The sequence below is a fragment of the Apodemus sylvaticus genome, chromosome 4 (genome assembly GCF_947179515.1).
Source record: "Apodemus sylvaticus chromosome 4, mApoSyl1.1, whole genome shotgun sequence".
NCBI classification, from domain to species: domain Eukaryota; kingdom Metazoa; phylum Chordata; class Mammalia; order Rodentia; family Muridae; genus Apodemus; species Apodemus sylvaticus.
The window spans coordinates 132,625,089-132,644,943 of record NC_067475.1 but is presented as its reverse complement, the minus strand read 5'-3'; the positions used below and the strand labels follow the sequence as shown (position 1 = coordinate 132,644,943).

The 19,855-nt window shown below is 43.9% G+C and overlaps 1 protein-coding gene across 1 annotated transcript; it reads right to left on the bottom strand.

The window, feature by feature from the left end:
* Positions 1 to 2,479: 2,479 nt before the first annotated feature.
* Positions 2,480 to 12,577, bottom strand: Il21 (interleukin 21). The gene is made up of 5 exons (XM_052180609.1): positions 12,312 to 12,577; positions 12,161 to 12,196; positions 7,242 to 7,397; positions 5,107 to 5,184; positions 2,480 to 5,018 (listed from the first exon to the last, which is right to left on the bottom strand). The coding sequence occupies exons 1-5, from the start codon at positions 12,456 to 12,458 to the stop codon at positions 4,995 to 4,997; spliced, it is 441 nt and encodes a 146-aa protein (XP_052036569.1). The 5' UTR covers positions 12,459 to 12,577; the 3' UTR covers positions 2,480 to 4,994.
* Positions 12,578 to 19,855: the final 7,278 nt, after the last annotated feature.

The window sequence follows — 19,855 nt, the reverse complement described above, 5'->3', positions numbered from 1 at the left end:
TAGATTATCAGACACCCTAACATTACTGAAAACCATCTCATGATGATTACAAAATTAATCTCTCTTCTACCTTTATGTTTTGAAAAATAAACTTAGAAGAAAAAGGTCACTGTGACATTAGCAGTGGGGGTTCATGTCAGCGCCCCGCAGGTCTGTCCCGTCAGTTTTGTGAGCCTCGTCTTCTGTGTGCTTCGAGGACATCTCGGACCTTACACATTCGTTGGGACTGGAGTACTCTCACCAGCCCTGAAGTGCAGCATGTGTAAACGAATGTCAGAAGGAGACGCCCAGACCCTTCTGCCTCCAAGCCTTAGGTTCGGTGCAGTCAGGGCAGTGTGGAGCTCCACCTGCTGTGACCATGCCCTGGCCAGTCAGCTGGCCCCTAGTGCAGCTGTAGTCAATTAATAGCTACTCAGATGGTAGAGGCTGCTACTACCGGATGGTGGAGGCTGCAGCGGTACTACAGCGTTCTGTTCCCAAATGCAATATGCACACACACACGCAGCCTTATATTTTCATACGCCTTAAACAGCTCAATGGACGGGCCACGTCTTAACTTCCATGTGGCCAGTAACCCCAACTCATCACTTACTAAAACCTGTATTCCATCCTGCTGCCGTGGACCCAGACCTGCAGCCCTCCTGGGCCACGGTCCTACATGTTGTCTGTCTTTCTGTCCCGCACATCTCCGGTGTATCAGCTACTCCTTTCCTTGTGTGGTGACTCTCCTTCCTCCTCCCTCTATCCCTTGCCTGGGAATCCTAAAAGTCCTGCCTCTGTCTCTCTGCCCAGCCATTGGCTACCAGCAGCTTTATTTACCAATCAAAACCAACTAGGGGCAGGCAGGGACATGCAGACATGCGGATTCCCATGTAATTTTGGGAACCCAGCTAACATAATACAAGCAGTTGACCAAATCCACAACACCCTAGTTCTTCAAAGAATCCAGACATACAGACACATAAACACAGACTCACAAAGACACAAACATAGACACACGGACACAGGCACATGCACACACACACAGACACACAGACACAGACACACAGACACAGGCAGACACACACACACACACACACACACACACACACACGTACACACACACACACACACACCTCCTTTTCTCTTCCTCTCTCAGGTTATTAAAGTCTTAATACTCAAAATAGTCGTTCTTGCTGGTATATCCAGGATACATTGAATGGTTAGAAAACATTAAATTGCTTTATTAGCCACTAAAAGAACTCTGCACATTATATATACCAATAGTTGGGAGGTTGAATCAGGAGGATTGCCATGAGTTTGAAGCCAGCGTGGGCTGTGTACCGAGGACCAGGCTAGCCTGTGTTAGAGATGAAGACCCTGTCTTCAGGAAGAAAACCTACAATTCAGATGCCTTAGATGGAGTCCCCGGAATGCTGGGGAGGAAATACAATGTGCCTGGGGTCCCCCAAAAGTGAAATGGGGAGGAAGAGGAGGGAGAACAGGAGGAGTCAGTTTTCTCTTTCTGCCACGTGTGGGTCCTAGGGGTCAAATTCAGGTCAGCATGCTTGACAGCGAGTGTTTTTATCCACTGAGGCAGATCTCAGGCCCCGGGGGCTGGGTTTTCAGGGAGTTATTCAGTTGCTTTATTACAAATAAATTTTAGTGAGGAGCAAAGCCAGGAACAGAAAAACTGCTCTCGGAGGCTCTACAACCATCCAAGTGAGAGGTCCTGGTGGCCTCACCTTCGTGACCGATGGGGGTGACACCAGAGGAGGGAAATGACTCCAGTAGCTATGGAGGGTGATTACAATGTTCCCGGGGGTGAGCAGCCAGAGCCCGGTGTTTGAATCTGAAGTAGAGCGTCAGATAGGTGGGCACTTCACGGGCAGGCTCTCAAGCAGGCACCATGTGGTGGCTCCAGGCTCCAGGGACTCAGCTGCCAGCGCTGCAGAACAGATGAGCGCAGAGGGAAGGGGTCGGGGAGCGTGGAAGCCTGGCTTCCGGTCCAGAGACAGTAGGGATTTGATAGTTCTGGAGCTAAGAGACTAGTAGTAGGTGCGGGGTTTCCATGCTTGAGAATGTGGGCTGTGGCCGTAAGAGCGACCATGGGTAACGCACACAGGTGCTCACACCGAGACAGTCAAGGTTCTGGGGGCTTCCCGGTGAGAATCCTCCCGACTGAAGTCCCCTGAGAGGGGAGCACACATTGGCATAGTAACCCGCAGATGAGAAACAATGAAAATAAGAGACAGACAGACAGCTGGGAGGGGGATGAACGCATGTGTGAGACAAGCGAGCTTCAACCACTTCAAGCCTGCCAGGCATTCAGAGGGTGGTCTGCAAAGGAAGTGGCATCTTCGTGGGGATGCTTCTATTTTAGTGGCAGTGAAGAAGAAGAAAACATCATCTCTACCATAGCCTTATAAAAATTGTTCAGGATGGTTTGCATTAAGGATATTCAGAGAGAACCACAACAGACAGTTGTACTGACTGGGTAGTATTTAATATGATCAGGTCTTAAATAAGAAGCCACGAACACAAACATTCAAAACCAGATACATAATAAATAATCATTAAGTTATAAAGTACATCATTCATAGTAAAACCAAATTCTCAGGTGTGACTGTAAATAAAACAGAGCAATAACGTAGATCAATAATGCTATGAATTTATTCACATGTACAAAGAAGACACTTCCAGCTATAGTATTAACGGCCATAACTGATTTTCCCTGAACTCTTGCAGCCTTCAGCAATGTCTCTCTCTCTCTTCCTTCCTTTTTTTCTTTTTTGAGCAACTAAATATCACACTTGGGATGGAATTTAACTCAAAAGTGTAGCCAGGTGTTCCTGTAAGAGTACTCAAAACATTAAAACTCAGAATACAAAGCTCAAAAATAAAATACAGAACAGACTTAGGAACGTCCCACACTATTGTTCTGCAGATAAGAAAAGGAAAACCAAAAAAGCTTACACCAGTGGAGACCTTCCTGGTCAACAGTGCATCAGGTCCAACGTGTTCCCACCCACAGTGAACAAAAATGTCCAAGGACTGGCTGGGTCTTGAGCACAGATAGGTCCAAGACTGCTGTGCAGTTTCGTCTAGTTTATTCTAAAGCATCGCTTTCCCGTGGCCAGTGGGGAAGCCTTTACTGACGTTCCCAGACTATACAAGCCCTTAGCCTGTGCTGCACTCAGTTATTTGTAATTCTAGAGTAGAAATGATCAGTGGCTTAAAAGGCTAGAGCAGACTTTTTAAACAACAAACGCACCAAAATAAATACATTGTCTTAAATATCAAAATCACAGTGTCAAGAAGTCAACAGTTATACAGCCAGAAACAACAACAGAATAAAGCATGGAGATCCCTTCTCTCTCCATCGTTGCTTTCTGAAGGACTCTGCTCCAGCTTCCGAGCAGCAAACTCAACAGCCCACGCTAGCACCATCGGACACCACGCGGGCTAAATGTGTCTAAAGTCATCCAGAGCCACACATTTACAGTCGGCACAATTCCTTTGCCATACATATTTCAAAAATTTCAGAGAATGTGTCGATTCCGATTGTGACACTTCACTGGGAAGTAGTTAACAACAGTCAGCCCTATCTCAGAGCGGTGCACTGTGTCTGTGTTTGTTTTAAAAGTTCAGACACTTTTCCCTTAGAGCAAAGCTTTCCCCCAGGCCACTCTCGGGATCTCAGATGCATGTTAACAATAAGAAATTCTCAGAGAGATTATACTATTCCAGGGAAAATAGCGTTCTAGACTTTTTAACTTGGCTTTGAAGCATTCTGTTGGAGTTTATATCAAACGGCAGACCACTTGCTCAGTTTAGCATCTGTGGCTAAAAGATTGGAATGTTAAGCAAGTCTGTTTAAAACTGGGACAGAACCTCCGGTCTCTTGACTTATCTCTTGATTTTGATTCTAAATAGATGATTGAATCTAACTTATCAAAAGTGTACACGCAATGTGTCTTAAGTGCTGAACTTGTTTGAAATGCTTTTTCTTAGAAGTTTCATTTTACCTAGAGGAAAGGAAGGAAATGATGTGGGAAAGGAGGCTGAGGCTGGAGTTGGCAGATTCATCCCAGCAAGGCTGGAGTTGGCAGAGTCATCACAGCATACCCATAACCTCCTGAGGCTAGAGCTACAAACTTCAAAACTCTCTTTGGCTCCAGAAGACTGGTGATGTTTGCCCTCCCATAGGTTTTATTTACCATCTTCACGAGATTAAACTCTTAGCTTATAAAGGGACTTGACATTTGGGAGGAAGATAAGTTAAGCCTGCTTCTTAATATGCCCACTTTAGAAAAACCATGAAGGCCAGGGTTGAACATTATAAATAGGTTAAATTCTACCATATGTAAGTATTTTGATAGGCCTAATTGAGAAGAAAAATCATTTGTACCCATCTGGGAAAACTCTCTTGTAGAGTATAAATAGATTAGTTACTGATATGCTAGATGGTAGTGGTAATGGGTAAACCTTTCAGGCATGTTTTCAAGTACAAAGGTTTTCTTAAAGAATAGACTTCACTTTTCAATTTCATCTTACACTTGTGTATTTTCAGCTTACATCATTCAGTTAGGATCATAATAGGTCTTATTCCTGCAGACCGACCAACAATTCTCTAGCTGTATTTTTAGTTAAAAAATCTTTAGTTTTCCCCTTCCACTCATAGAATGTCACAGTTGGGCAATAAGATGAAGCCGCAACTTGAGAAGTCCCAGAAATCCCTGACACGGGAAGCTGGGCTCTTGTCGCGAAGAGATTTCCCATGTTGACAGCATGGAGTCTGTGCAGGAAACTGCAATATCTGCGTAGCAAATGGGAGAAAGGATCTTAACCTGCAGCTTTTCTGAGTTGTTCCTGTCATAATATATTGTACTTCTCCGCTCGCAATCCCAGGAGGCAAGATGTACTCCTGTGTTCGTGAGCGTCTATAGTGTCCGGCGTCTCCTTGGGTCCTTGGGAGTCTTTGGATCCTCGAGAATCTTCGGCTCCTATGTGTTCTAGGAAAGATGCTGATGAATCATCTGTGGAAACGACAGCCTGTGAGTCACTGGGCACAAGAGGCGACCCGGGGGCAACATGGAAGAGAAAGAATGCATTTAAGGTGCGTACCTTTTGAAGGAGCCATTTTAGTCTTTCTAGGAATTCTTTAGGTGTTTTTTTCTCATACGAATCACAGGGAGGGCATTTCTGGAAATCAAAATAAGTAAGTAAATAAATAAATAACCTTTTAAAATTATTTTTAAAAACCTCATACTTCATAAAATTCTTATGTAAAAGGCATTTCTTCTCTTGCAAACATAAGTCACATTCAGTAACAAACATTAGGAAAATTCTGAAGACTTGTTCTGGAAACCACTTGTGATTTTATCCTCAGAGACGGCTCTGCATATTTTGGCGTTTAAACTATTATATCAGGTTTTTTGCCCCCTTTTGTTTTCTTCCTCTTCCTCCTCCTCCTTTCCCTCCTCTGCATTCTTGTTACCCTGGTTGTTCAGTGCTGTTTGTTGTTAGTTTTGAACCAATTACAAGGCTTTCCTGGGCCTCAGCTACGCCCTCAGCACAGGATACGTGGCGGCTGCTGTTTTCCAGCACAGATGGAGCACGTACTATTTTTGGATACAGAAGTGGTGTCTAGCTGTCTGTCCCTTTTTATGTACAGACATCACCTGGGCAGATAATTTTTCATATATATCAAATTTCTAGAGTTTATCAAGTCGATTAAAGGGATAAATATCTCAAGGACTATACATTGTAAAACATCTTTCCTCTTAGTGCTTCGAGGAGTCTTACCACTATTGGGCACCGTTTCCACAATTTACGAGACAGGATTTCCTCTTTTAACGTCCATTCACTTGATTACTAGGGATACTGAGCGAATTTTCTCACGGGCGTGGCTGGCCTTCCTCCCTTCCTATCAGCCTCCCTCCCTCACCCTTTCTCCTTCAGTTTTGTGCTCATCCCTGTTTCCGACCAAAACAGCAGCTGCGTCTTAACACTCGGTCACATGATGTCGTGGTGTGAACATCTGGAGGCAACACAACAGCCTCGACCTTCCTCATCCTGACACAGCTGCTTGTGTCACCCGGAGAAAGCCGGCCTCTTTACAGCTCTCACTTTCCTCACGTCTACAGAAAGGAGCTTGGTGTAGAAGAGCTGGGTTCCAGGTCCACAGCACACAGCACCGTTTCCGTTTCCTATGTCTCTTGCCCTGAGTTTCACAGCCACAGTTAGTTTGTCACCGACCCCCCTCCATTTCTCTTCCCTTCCTTCCTTCCTTCCTTCCTTCCTTCCTTCCTTCCTTCCTTCCTTCCTTCTTTCCTTCCCTCTTACCCTCCCTCCCTTCTTTCCTTCTTCAAAGCTTCCTAAACAAGTTCTCACCCAGCTGTCCTGGAAGTCTCAATCCTCCTGCCTCAGCTTCCTGGTGCTGACCTCACAGACACACACTGCCTCCCCAGGCAGGCAGTTCCTTTCATTGTGGAGAAAGTTTCAGAGGGACATTTTCACCTAATAACCTGGCTGGGCGATCAGAAAAAGTGAGAGTCCTTTTTGTAATGTAGTTACAAGTTCATTTAAGTCCACGTGGCATCTCTTGATGGACTGACAACCAGTAAGTAAGGCAGAGAAACTTCTCTGTCCTCTCTGCAGGTTTTTATTAATGTCTGAATTAGTCGATTCTTGAGACTCTGAATTGCACATATAAGTTGGTCAAAGAAGATATACAAGAAAATTCAGGGTCCCCCAAAAAACAGGGTCCTGGAGTTTCCCAGCCCCATATAAGATGCTCCCTTTTAAATTCAATATGGACTCTGCTTTTGCCTGGGGCAGTCTTACGTCAGTCTTGGTGTTGTAAGCTCTCTTTTCTTGTCAGAAAGCTAAGATCTAGTCCCCGATATTGATGACACAAAGTATGGCTGGCACACGGAAGAAAGGGAAATCTCTCTAAACTTCTAACACTAATGGCTTCTTCACCCCAGAAGTTTCTGTTCACCTACTGCCAAGGGAATGCTGGCCAGTCAGTTCTAGTTAGGTGTCTAAGCAGACAGTGAGGACTTAACGGAGGTGACACCACTTCTCAAAATATACCTTGTACAATGTGGAGTAACTCTACAAGAAGGTGGGAGGCGTTCTAGCTGCGGGGATGTGTGAGGACGCATAGTATGTTACAGCTAACTGGTAAGACCGAGATAGACAAAATGCTCCCTGCTAGAGATAGCTGTGAACAAGATGACAAAGGAGAGACTTACGGCTAGGTGTGTCTGTTTCTTTCCTGCCCTCCTGGCAGGCAACCTCCTCCTCAGCTGCACCACTAAGCTGGTGATGACTGTCTTGTTGTTTCCAGGGTTTGAGGGCTTGAGTTTGGCCTTCTGAAAACAGGCAAAAGCAGAGTGCTCACAGTGCTCCTGAAGGAGAGACAATTAGCATATGTTAATGACCATAACGACAATTAGCATATGTTAATGACCATAAAGATAATTAGCATATGTTAATTGCCCTAAAGGTAATTAGACTATGTTAATGAACATTGTTCCAAAGGTTAAAAATGACCTTCCAGCCCTCAGGTTCTGCTTGTGCATTTGTCTTGGACATTAGTTTTAGGGGCTCCATTAGGTCTGGTCATATCTCCATTTAAACTCAGCAAAAGACAGTTTTCCCCTAGTGGACAGCCTTCCTGTCTGGAAGAAAAAGGAGCCATTTCCTACCACACAGAGACAAGCAGGGCCCTCACCCTTAACAATTTTGTATGCCTAGTACTGTGCTGATGTCACTCTGAGGTTGAAGCAATGGGCGCAAGTTTTGTGGGTTGGATGTGAGTGTGGTGTGTGTGTGTGTGTGTGTGTGTGTGTTTGTGTGTATGTGTGTGTATGCCTGTTTGTGTGTTTGTATGTGTTTTTGTGTGTGAACCTGATGTGTATGTGTATTATGTGTATGTGTATGTGTGTGTGTATGCCTGTTTGTGTGTTTGTATGTGTTTTTGTGTGTGAACTTGATGTTTATGTGTGTTATGTTTGTGCATGTTTATGTGTGTGTGTATATGTGTGAGTGTGTGTGTGTTATGCCTGTTTGTGTGTTTGTATGTGTTTTTGTGTGTGAACCTGACGCTTGCTTGTTATGTGTGTACATGTTTATGTGTGTGTGTGTAAATGTGTGAGTGTGTATGTGAGTGTGTGTGTGCCTGCAGGTAGCTGTAGGGACGTGTGGGAGGTATTGAAGAGAATCCAGGGCCACACATATATAGGCATGCAGTCTACCATTGAGCTAGCAGTCCAGCCTTTCTATCTGTGACACAGAATTTAGTTTAGGAGCACAGTCTTTAAACTCTTAAGACTGTAAATTGTGACCTGTGGCAACTTTGTGGAAATGATCCAACAGTCTGGCTAAGAATCTTTCTGTCACTCCTGTCCACTCTGCACACAGGTGTCTCCATGTGCAGCGTGGCCTAGAGCAACGCTCTCTAGTCTGCAGTGCCTGATGCAAGCGCCCAGTAACTCCAGAGTCCACCAGTGGGTCAGTGGGTCAGTGGGTCAGTGGGTCAGTGAGGTCAGACCGCTCCAGTAATTCAGTCCAAGAGACATTTCACCTGCTCCAGCCACCATATATCTCATAACAGCTCAGTCACAGCCTTGTCTGGGTAGGGCAGGATTCCCCATGAAGGGTCAAAACACAGAAGTTAAGACTTTCTTAGCCAGTGGGAAGGACAACCTTCTTTAGAAGAGCTGTGTCAGAGACTGGACAAGGAAACAGCCTAAGGATCAAAGGCTTTGGTCAAATAACCACTGGCCAGTAAGGACGCCCAAATATTAACGGAATCCAGCGGAAGAGCACGCTGGACAAGTGCTTTCCACTGAGTTGGGCAAAGCCTTGGCTCTGGGAGAGCAACATGTGAAACCATCTTAACTCTGATCCAAGAGCTCCTGCCTGGGTTGCTGTTTCCTTTAGAGTATGTGCGTGCGTGCGTGCGTGCGTGTGTGTGCGTGTGTGTGTGTGTGTGTGTGTGTGTGTGTGTGTGTGTGCTATACTCCCTGGAAGTTGCTACATCTTCGTGTCACTAATGTGCAGTTAAGCCACTAGCTTCCACCCAGAAGCCTCCCTCCCTCCCACCTTCCCAGTGATCTTGCCGATCTTGCCGGATCTTCTCAGGGACAATCAGCTGAAAGAGCAGCTAGCCTGCTTTGCATTTTCCAACCTGTGCACTTGGCCACCGCGAATGTTGACTAATAACAGGAGCCCATCAGCCTTGCTTTGCATAGGTAGCAGCAGGCCCAGCAGGCTTATCTAGATCCTTCTATCGGGCAGCTTGCCTGTCACTAGGGCAAAGTGCCGGCCTTCCCATGTTTGCCAAAATGCTTATTTAATAGAAACTATTTATAAACGTTAATGATAGCACTTTTTTTTCCTTGAAAACCACATGTTCATGTTTGTTGAAGTTTTTTTTCTTTTCTCTTCTTTTTGACCACAACCGGCTTAACTTACTGGAAAAAAATAATATTCATATTTAAAGGGGTAAATTTTCCAGCTGAAACTGAAAACGCTAACTGCTTCATCTGTGATGATCTGAGAAACCAGCATTTCTCACAGAGGCTTATTTTGATGAGTTAACATTTTCATTTGTACACTGAAAGAAAACTAGGTTCCAGAGAAGCTTGGGGAGGGGTCGTAAGAACAAACTTCCTGAGACTGTCCTGCCAGGAATGGTGAGGCTGGGCCATCCAAGCCTCACATAAGGAGAGACGTGACATCAGCCACCTTTCCCTGTCTGCTGCTGATAGACACTGGTTTGGTTCTGTCCTACAGGAAGCAGCCTGTCTCTAGAAATGTGTGAACTGGGACAAGAATCTTCAGGCTGGATGTCAGGGCAGGGCAGAGACAGGAAAGGAGTGGAGAGACAGGGCCTGCTGAGTGCTGAGGGGTGGAGAGTTGGTGGGGAGATGAGGGAATGTGGATCGGCCTAGCTCCAGGAGGCTCGGAGATAGACGATCACCCATGCCTGTGTTTGCAGGCTACTTTTCTCAACTGGGCCTCAGTGGAGAAGGTGAGGGATTTTCTAGACCTCCTTGGCTCCTGCAGACTGGAAGGACAGCAAGAAGACATGGAAAAGGAGCTGAAAGGCCACTCCCCTCCTTAGCAGAGAAGAGAGTTTCATAAAAGGCACACTGACTTACTAGCTCTACAACTGAATATCTGAAAAGATGAGATTGATTTCTTACAGCCTATTTCTGACAGAAAAATAAAAGATATTTTTTAATCTTTTGGAAGGAAAGTCCTGGCCAAGTCAGCATGGAGTATCTATCCTACCAGGTGTTAGGTGACTTGCCTTCGTCACACTCGCAGACCACGGTTTCTTAATAACACATTTGGGCTGGATAACTTTGCTGTCAGACCCATTCCACACATTCCACATTTACTAGCATCCCTGGCCTCTAGAGACCAGATTCAGCACCCTCAGCCCCATCCCCAACTGTGCCAACCCAAGTTTCCCCACATAATGTCAATGTTCACCTGGGGAAGGGCAGCAAACCCTTGGATAAATGAGAAAGGGAGACCCCAAGGGAGGTTGGTGACAGATCTCAGTAGCTTTGTAGAATTCGTTACAGACCCTGCTTTGGATGCTAGCTCTGAAAACCTGATACATAGCTTCTGTAGCCCTTGCCTTCCTCTGTCTTTGCATTGCCTGCAAATGCAAAGCATTCCTTGCTTCATAGGCAATTCTGCTTGGTCAAATCATCAGAAAGATGCAGGTTCCCTAAGACAAATCTTCTCATGGAGATGTAAGGTTTTCAAACAGCGTCCATTAGGAGATAGATTACTAGAGACTGGGAAGGGCATGGAGGAAGAGGACAGAGGATGTGTGGACAAGACTGTGCATGTATACAATCACAGGGAGCCTCGACAACGTGTATGGGTAATGCGTATTAGCAGTGTAAAGGTGATAATCATTCAAGTGGCTACGGGGAAAGTCAGACTTAAAAAGGTATCTTTCACTAAGAAAGTGTATCCAAAAAGGTCTCATTGGGTCAACTCAGCTGAAAATGAAGGTTTTTCCCAGGGTTCTAGTTTGCAAGGTGCAGGCTACAGGCAGGCAACCCTGGCAAGAACTCTGTCCTCAAGAGTCAAACATGCCAGTGCGTGAGATGTGACAATTAGACACATTGAGAAATGTTCGCACTTATTGGAAATGTCCCTTCAATACGTTTAAATGTGCTACTTTCGGTTTAGAGGCTGCTCCTTAGGAAGGACCTAGTAAACACAAGAGTGGTCATGTTCAGAGCTAGAGGGTGAACCGTGGAGCAGAGAGGCGGCGGGCGTGACTCACTCACTTTCTAAACTTTTACCCTGTCTTTTACCATAATTCTCTTCTTTGAGTGTCTCTCTGTGGTACCCTCCTTACTGGCAACACTCCCCTAGTTGTCCTGATTTATGCAATCAAAGGCCTCAGTGGGAGCATTTCCCCAGTTTCATTTACAATGCTAAGGTACCAAACTGAAGACCAGAATAAAGAAGTTCTCAGGGGAGACACAGCAGAAGCCACTCCACACTGTACACCAAGCTTCTCCTCCATGGGATTTGAGAAGCACAAGGGTTGGAATGAGCTGTAGAGACCGACCCTTTGAAAAGACTTCATCAAAGGCTAAAGACAAGGAAGCTCAGGTACACTCAGAGACGATTTCCAAGCTCTGCTCTCTACTTTCCTAGCAATCTCACTCTTTCCTTCTTTTCAAAGATTTGTTATTAAAATGCAAATGCTTCCTTTATCTTGCATAACATTACAAAGAAAGTTGCAGAGCTGTTGTATCCCAGGTCTCCAAGGCTCTGAACACAGAATTATCTGTTTCTCAGCAGAAACTGATCCCAGCAGAGCTTTTTATCATTGCTGGTTTGTCTTAGGAACTCTAGAGGGTAAACATGTATCTTATAAAGATAAGCCATGTCATTATAAGAATTAATAATATATATAATTATAAATATATATCATTTATAGTATTTGTGATATCTTGTTTGGTTCACTAATAAACCTATGGATACATGGCCAAAATGAAAATGAATATTTTGTCAATTATTAATCCCCAAAGTCTTTGAAAATAAGCATAAATAATCATCCTACTGACTTGTTAGACTTAAAACTTACATAAAATACATTTTCAGAAATAAATTCAACCAATCTTACCTTTATATCTTGTGGAGCTGGCAGAAGTTCAGGATCCTAAGAAAATTAGCCAAAGAGAATTAATTCTGAGTTGGTGATGCAAGTCAAAAGGCTCCTTTTGCATTAATTAAAAAATATTATTTAAATTGCACTGTGACAAACATGGCCTTACCAAGTCATTCTCATAGATTTTCAGCTGTTCAACAATGTCTATAAGGTGACGAAGTCTAATCAGGAGGCGATCTGGCCCTTGGGGGCTTGATTTATGAGCCACTGTCCCCAAGAAGATGACTATCAGACAGACAAGGGTCCTCTCCATACCACCAGAACTGGAACTCCAGCAGCTGATGAGCAGGGCCTGGGTCTGGCTCTCACTTCAACCTGACTGTGGACAGGTTGTCTCTACAGCTACCTATTTATCCATCCCTCGAGAAGAGGCAAAGCCCTCCCATTGCAGCCTGGAAATCTTTTACAGAGGATGAGTGTGAGTAACTCGTTTTTTCTTTTCCATTGGCTAGGTATACGTGTGCGTGTGGGGGCAGGGATGGATCAAGTCCACGAAATGTGCCCCATCTGCATCTTAGACAGGAAAAAGAGACCCATGGGTGAATTCCAGTTTTCAGCACTCACCAAGGTGTGTGTGTGTGTGTGTGTGTGTGTGTGTGTGTGTGTGTGACAGGAGGCACTGTCAGATTTCAAAGAAGTAAACACAAACACTTTGATCTTTTGCTCTGCAACCCTGGCACCTTACCTGGTTTGTCTGATAGTCATAAAGGCACTTCTGCAATGAGTAAAGTAGCGGTATGTCCTTTATTGGAACTTTTCATAGCGTAGTGACTGTGCTTTTTGACTGAACCATCCTGGACTCCATTGCAAAGATGGAAGAGGGTTAACTTTTAGGGGGAATTAAATGATGGACTAGTTTCCTAACATGTAGCAAGAGTATTTTAGATCCTTATCTGTTTGCAGGGGTATTAAAATAGGATTTGCTTCCAATTTTCACCACTGTACTTTAGCACTAATAGTGCTTCCTGATGCTTTGTGTAACAATATGGTTTGTAAATACAATAAACTGTTTTGACGAACTATGTAGACAGTGTGCTCTCTGTGAAAACCTTGCTCTACCTTCATTAAAATAAGGACCTACAAATTCTGTACTATTCGTTGCTATGCACCAATTAAACAAATGAAAAGGACAAATGCTGCTTTCTGTCCAAGGAAAGAAAAAAAAAGTCTTCAAACACCAAGAGCAAAAGTCTCTGTAACGTCTCCTTTCCTTCAAGGCTGTGTTGGCTGTCTCTGTAGGGCCGTGTCTCCTCTGGGTCAGAGCAGCATGCTTCTAATTGCTTTTGTGAGCAGGTAGAGGCTGGGTAAAAGTCTCAGAGAGCAGAAGTGGTTTTAGCACCCACCTCGCCACTGCGTTTCTTGTCCTTATAGTCCTTCACCCACTGGAGAAAGTTGAGTATTACACTCTAGCTCAAAGGATGCTAAGGCCATAGTCTTACAAATAAGCCTCTTGACTGTAGTTTTTGATTTACCTGCTTGTCCACCTGTTCTGTCGCACACTTACAACCTTGCCTTCCTGTATTCCAGAATGTTATGCAGCCAATGTAGAGTTTGTACCTGATTTACTCTGAAGGTTGGACTGTAACGTCCAATAATATCTATTCAAGCTATGATCTTATGCAGGAGATGGGCGTTCTTAGTCCGATGAAAAGGTGCTTCCGATAAACATTCGACTCCATAAGGGAAGTTCCTAACCAATAAGGACTAAAGCTCACCTTGAGCTGAAAGAAGTAGACATATCCCCCCCCCCATTCCTATCCTAGAAGCAATCTCCAGTTGATAACCACTGGTAAATGAAAATTCAGTTTCCTCCAAGGGAGTCTCACTGGGGAAACAAACTACTCTTTAGCATGGGCTAAGGACCAGCAGTACAAGCCGACAGGAAACAGTGCAATGGTACCTTGGGAGGTCCTTGCCTCATTGTGTCATGTCTGGACTTTTCCTTTTTAAAAAATTATCTTATTTTTAATTCTAGAATTATTATTATTATTATTATTATTATCGTTATTATTATTATTATTAATTATGTTCTTCTCTTTAACTACAGGCCCTCTGCATATATATTGTGGCTTCAAGTTTAGTGTTTTTATGGGGTTTCTGAGTATGCAAGCAAGTACACAGGTGTCTAGATGCTTCTTGTGCATTTTTTGCCCCCCTTCTGCTTACTTGGTTTTCCCTATTCTGATATGATAGTTTTTGTTTCATCTTATTATATTATCATTTATCCCTTAGATGCCTGTATGTTTTCTAATGAGAGATAGAAAGGGATCTGGATGGAAGGGGAGGTTGGGAGGAACTGGGAGGGGTACAGACAGGGGAAACCATCATCAGGATATATTGTATTAGAAAAAAAATCTATTTTCAGTAACGGAAAAATAAAACAAAATTATACTGCTAACCAAACAAACACAAAATAACTCAAAGTAAGTATCTTGCATGTCTGAAGGTCGGGGTACAGTGAGTTCGTAGAACAAAGAGGAGGCATGGTGGGCTAGGGTCCCCAAAGCACTAGTGCTCAATCTAATAGTGCTCCCACCAGACATGACTTCATTGCTACTTTGTAACTATAATTTAGTTACTGTCATGAACCATAGTGTAAAATCTGTGTTTTCTGATGGTTTTAGCTGACCCCTGTGAAAGGGTCAGTTAACCTTCAAGGGGGACCCGACCCGCAGGTTGAGAACAGTGCTCTAGAGTTGGTCTTTTCCTTGGTTTCCCCAGCCTCTGAGGATATACATCTCCCATGGCTTTGTGTGTGCTGTGCAGGGTCTGTTTCTGTTATCTTATCAGCTATGACTTTGACCCTTTACCTTCCTTCCCGTTGTCCCATGATAACGACGATCATCATCTCCCTGTCATCGCACGCACTGCAGAAGAGTCCTCTGGGATCCCCATGCCTAGCCGCTCCTGGGCTGGGATGTGTGGGTAGGGCACTGGAGACTTGGTCTTGACAGGTGGCTTGTAGCAAGTGCTAGGAGGTCCTGGGGCATGGTGGGATCCGCAATGGGATCGAGGGCAGTGGTTTCCTACGGGCAGTATGACTTTGATGTCTATACCACCACTAAAGCCATGCTGTGTGTATGGCTTAGCATTGATCTAGTTCTTCTTTGTATTCATCTGTATACCTCATTCCCGCCCTCATTTGGGACCAATCACTGTCTTGTACCTTCTTTTCTTTTTCTTTTTCTTTATTTTTTATTGGATATTTTATTTATTTACATTTCAAATGCTATCCCCTTTCCCAGTTTCCCCTCAGGAAACCCCATATCTCATCCTCCCTCACCTGTTCTATGAGGATGCTGCCCCACCCACTCACCCACTCACTGCCTCCTCACCCTGACATTCCCCTCACTGGGACATCGAGGGGCTTCTCCCATTGATGTCTGACAAGACCATCCTCTGTTAAATATGGGTGTTGGGCCTTTGCCATGTCTATACCTAGCCCTTTCCTTGGGCTTGTAAGCCGTAAAACTCCCACCTTCTCTTCACCAGAGCATACCCAGGTCATATGGCGATTCATTGTTAGAGTCTAGATTCGAACTCAGGAAGTCTGCTTTTGAACTCTTAATCACCGTATGTAGTGAACTCAAGTGAACTGGTAGAGTCATGTCCGCCCTGTGCATGCTACCTCCATCTCTGGGAGTCATCTGGATGTTTAGAAAGCCGTGTTTTCTTGGTGACCTCCATCCCCACCAGCTCTCACATTCTTCCCACCTCCTCTTTTGGAAGGTTCTCTGAGCTCTGAGGGGAGAGATTTGGTGGAGACACCTCATCTAGGGCTTAGTCCCAAGGCCTCTTACTCCCCGCTGCATATGGTCCAGCTGTGGGTGTCTTCCTTTGCCCTGCTACAGGAGGAAGCTTCTCTGATGTATCAATCTGTGAGTGTGGTAGAATGTCATTAGGAGTCATTTTATTGTTTTGTGTTTGTTGTTGCTATGGCTTGCTTTCAGAAAAGTAGTATTTGGTTTGGCCACAGGTCCCTGGGCTGTCTAGACTCAGGCTCTTGGTCACCTAAGCAGTATTGGGTATGGATTCTGGCTCCTGGAGTGAGCCTTAAGTCCAATCAGATGTCACCATTGTTCAAGCATGTCTTGCAGACAGGACACCATTGTAGAGCAGAGGATTTGTGACTGGGTTGGTGTTTGTGGATCTCCTTTGGGGGCATCTAGAGAACCTTCCTGTACCAAAGACACTAGCAAATAGGGGGGTGAAGGCTCTTGTAGACAAGAGGTTGACTTCTCCATGTCCAGTGAGATGTGTAGGTGTTATCTTTAGCCATGGTGGCTTGATCTCAGTTTGTGGAGAGCAAGCTATAGCCTTGGCAACAGCCTGTATTATTTGGGGGTTCCTATGGAATCCCTTTGCCAACAACTCAAATAGATATAAGCAAACCCAAGTGCTGGAAGCTTCATTGGGTGACATGAGCTATTCATTTGGGACTTTATCTACCCCATTATTTGGCAATTTTATTTAGATTGCCTTTATATATGTATATATTTAGGACACTTCTACTGTATTAGATTTCCAGACTGCCCCTAAAATGGTCTTTGATTTTATCTGTCTCTCCCCATATTTCTTCCTCCATCCCTCTTTCTCCTCTCTTCCCACTCGATCCTCCCATTTCCATGGTCTCCTTGTTCATCCATGACTATCTATTCTATTTATCTTTCCTAGAAATCTGGTTCTCCCCTAGTCCCTTACTTGGTATCTGACTTCTGTGGTTCTACCAGTTGTAGCTTCACAGGTAATATATTCCACACATAAGTGAATACATGCCATATTTATCTTTTGGAGTCTGTGTTACTTCATTCAGGATGACTTTTTCTCTAGTTCCATCCATTTACTTGCAAATTTCACGATTTCGTTCTTTGTAATAACTGAGTAATATTTCATTGTATAAATGTACCACATTTTCTTTTCCTATTCATCTGCTGAGAGTCATCAAGGTTGTTTCCAGTTTCTGGCTATTATAAATAGAGCAGTAATGAACATGGCTAATTGAGCAAGCTTCCTTGTGGTAGGATAGAGCATCCTTTGGATAGTGCCCAAGAGTGGTTGGGACTTGTGGTAGAGTGAGTTCCATCTTCCAGAGGAATGGCCACATTGTTTTCCATAGTGGCTGCACAAGTTTGCACTTCCACAAGCAATAGATGGTTTTCCTATTTCTCCACATCCTCACCAGCATGAGCTGTCACTTGTTTTTATTGATTTTTTTGTTTGTTTGTTTGGTTGGTTGGTTGGTTTTTTGAGACAGTGTTTCTCTGTATAGCCCTGACGTCCTGGAACTCACTCTGTAGACCAGGCTGGCCTCGAACCCAGAAATCTGCCTGCCTCTGCCTCCCTGAGTACTGGGATTACAGGCATGTGCCACCACTGCCCAGCTTTTATTGATCTTTGCCATTCTGATGGATGAAGTAAGATGGTCTTTCTACTATGCTCTTGGATTCAGTCTGTAAGTATTTTAGTGCTGCCTTTTACATCTTTGTTCAGAAGAGAAACTGGTGTATAATTCTCTTTCTTTGTTGGGTCTTTATGTGTGGTTTGGGTATCAAGGTAACTGTGGCCTCATAAAATGAATTGGGCAGTGCTCCTTTTCATTCTATTTTGTGGGATAATTCAAGGAGTCTATTGTTATAAAAATCCTTTTCATTTCTAATTTTGCCAATTTGGACATTCCCTCTCTGCCTTCTAGTTAGTTTTGATAAGGATTTGTCAATCTTATTCATGGTCAGATAGCATTCAAGGAGTTATTTCAATTTTCCTGTTCCAATTGAGACTTGCTTTGTGCCCTAACGCTAACCCTTAGTGAGTGGTCAATTTTGGAGAAAGTTTTATGAAGTGCAGAGAAAAATGTATATTCTTCTGTGATTGGATGAAATGTTTTGTAAATATCTGTTAGGTCCATTTGGTTTATAACCGTCTGTAGTTCCACTATTTCTCTGTTTAGTGCTTGTCTGGATGACTTGTCTATGGGTGAGAGTGGGGTATTAAAGTCTCCCACTATCAGTTTATGAGGGTCAATATATGATTTAAGCTGAAATAGTGTTTCTTTTATTTGTGCCCTTGTGTTTAGAGCATAGATGTTAAAAACTGCAATATTCTCTTGGTGGATATTGCCTTTGATGCGTATGTAATGTCCTTCCTTGTCTCTTCTGATCAGTTTTGGCTTGAAGTCTGTGTTTTTCAGATATTAAAACAGATGCTACATTCTCCTTCTTCAGTCCATTTTGCTTTTTTGTCCTTTTCTAACCCTTTGTCCTGACATGATGTCTACAGTTGTTGTTGAGATGTGTTTCTTGTTTACAATGGAAGGGTGAATCCTGTGTTCACATCCATTCTGTTAGTTTGTGTCTTTTTACTGGATTGTTTTAAATCATTGAGCATGTAACAATTTGTTACAGAAGCATCAGGAAATTAAAACGCCCAGGCATGGATTTTAATTTTAGGCAGGGTCTCATACAACTCAGATTGGCCTCAAACTTGCTATACAGCCTGAAATAACCTTGCACTTGTGAGCCTCCTGATTTCTACCTCCTAGGTAGTAAGATCAACAGCTGTGTAGCTACCACACCAGGCTTATGTTGTCCTGGGGATGGAATTCCAGGTCCTGGACATGAGGCAAGGACTCTTAACAACTGAGTTATATCTCCAGCCCTGGAACTTTTACTCTTGGGGGAAAGGGTTCTGTGAGAGCATCTGGCCTTTGCAGTGTGCAGAGAGGACCGACTGGGGAGGTGTGAAGATGGGAGGAAAACGAGCACCCTGCTGTGCAGTGTGAACTCCAGAGACTAGACATCGAGTGTAACCTTCTCAGCCCTGAGAGGCCTTCAGTCAGAATCAACAGTATGCTTCAGAGCCACAAAGCTAATCTTGCCTTTTATTTGAGTTTACCACTATATTGAGTGATAAGTTTACTACGCACATTTATTGTAGGTGCATTGGCAGGGATGGTTCTCTGCTTAAAGCATAGCCCATTGCTTCTCTGCACATCCCAGTGGCTTTCACTCCTTAACTCATAGTTATTTTTGGACGCACTAGGTCTGCCATAACACCTGCTTTACAAAGGAAACTATGAGATGAACGTATCAGTGAATACTTTGACTGTAGTGTGGATTTTGTGTTGTCTTGTATGTGATTTCTGTCTGTAGGGAACACAGGCTGAATGTCATAAATACCACTCGTGGAGCCCTGTGGGGAAAACAGCACCACCAAGCACTCTTAGCTGAGGCTCCAACCCCACTGTGAAGAGCCCCTCCCATCTACTCTACTGCCAAGAGCTTCCATGTCATAGACTCCCACACAGCCACAGAAACCCACAGGGGCTCCCTTTCCAAAGCCTGCACCTGGAGGCAAAAATCTCTTTTTGTAGATAAAGCACTTTATGGTGTAACAGTTACTGTCTTACAATGATTAAATGCACTGACAGCCTTTGTACTATATTGTGATCTTTTGTCTCAGGTTCCTATCTGTTCTTTCAGTCTCAGTTTTCAGTGTTGCTCTTTACCCCATTTCCCCAAAGCCTGTGGTTTTTTTTTTTTTTTATTGTTTACTTTTGCACGGTACAGTGATTTTATACATTTAGGTCATACTATAATAGAACTAACGGTATTTTGTTTGTAAGTATTGCACGTTTACCTTATCGGTAACTAT

Coding starts and splice junctions, on each gene's coding strand:
- Il21 (XM_052180609.1), bottom strand. CDS start 12,458: ATGGAGAGGACCCTTGTCTGTCTGATAGTCATCTTCTTGGGGACAGTG. Junction 12,197..12,311: donor AAATCTATGAGAATGACTTG/GTAAGGCCATGT, acceptor TAATTTTCTTAG/GATCCTGAACTTCTGCCAGC. Junction 5,185..7,241: donor AGAAACAGACACACCTAGCC/GTAAGTCTCTCC, acceptor TTTGATTTCCAG/AAATGCCCTCCCTGTGATTC.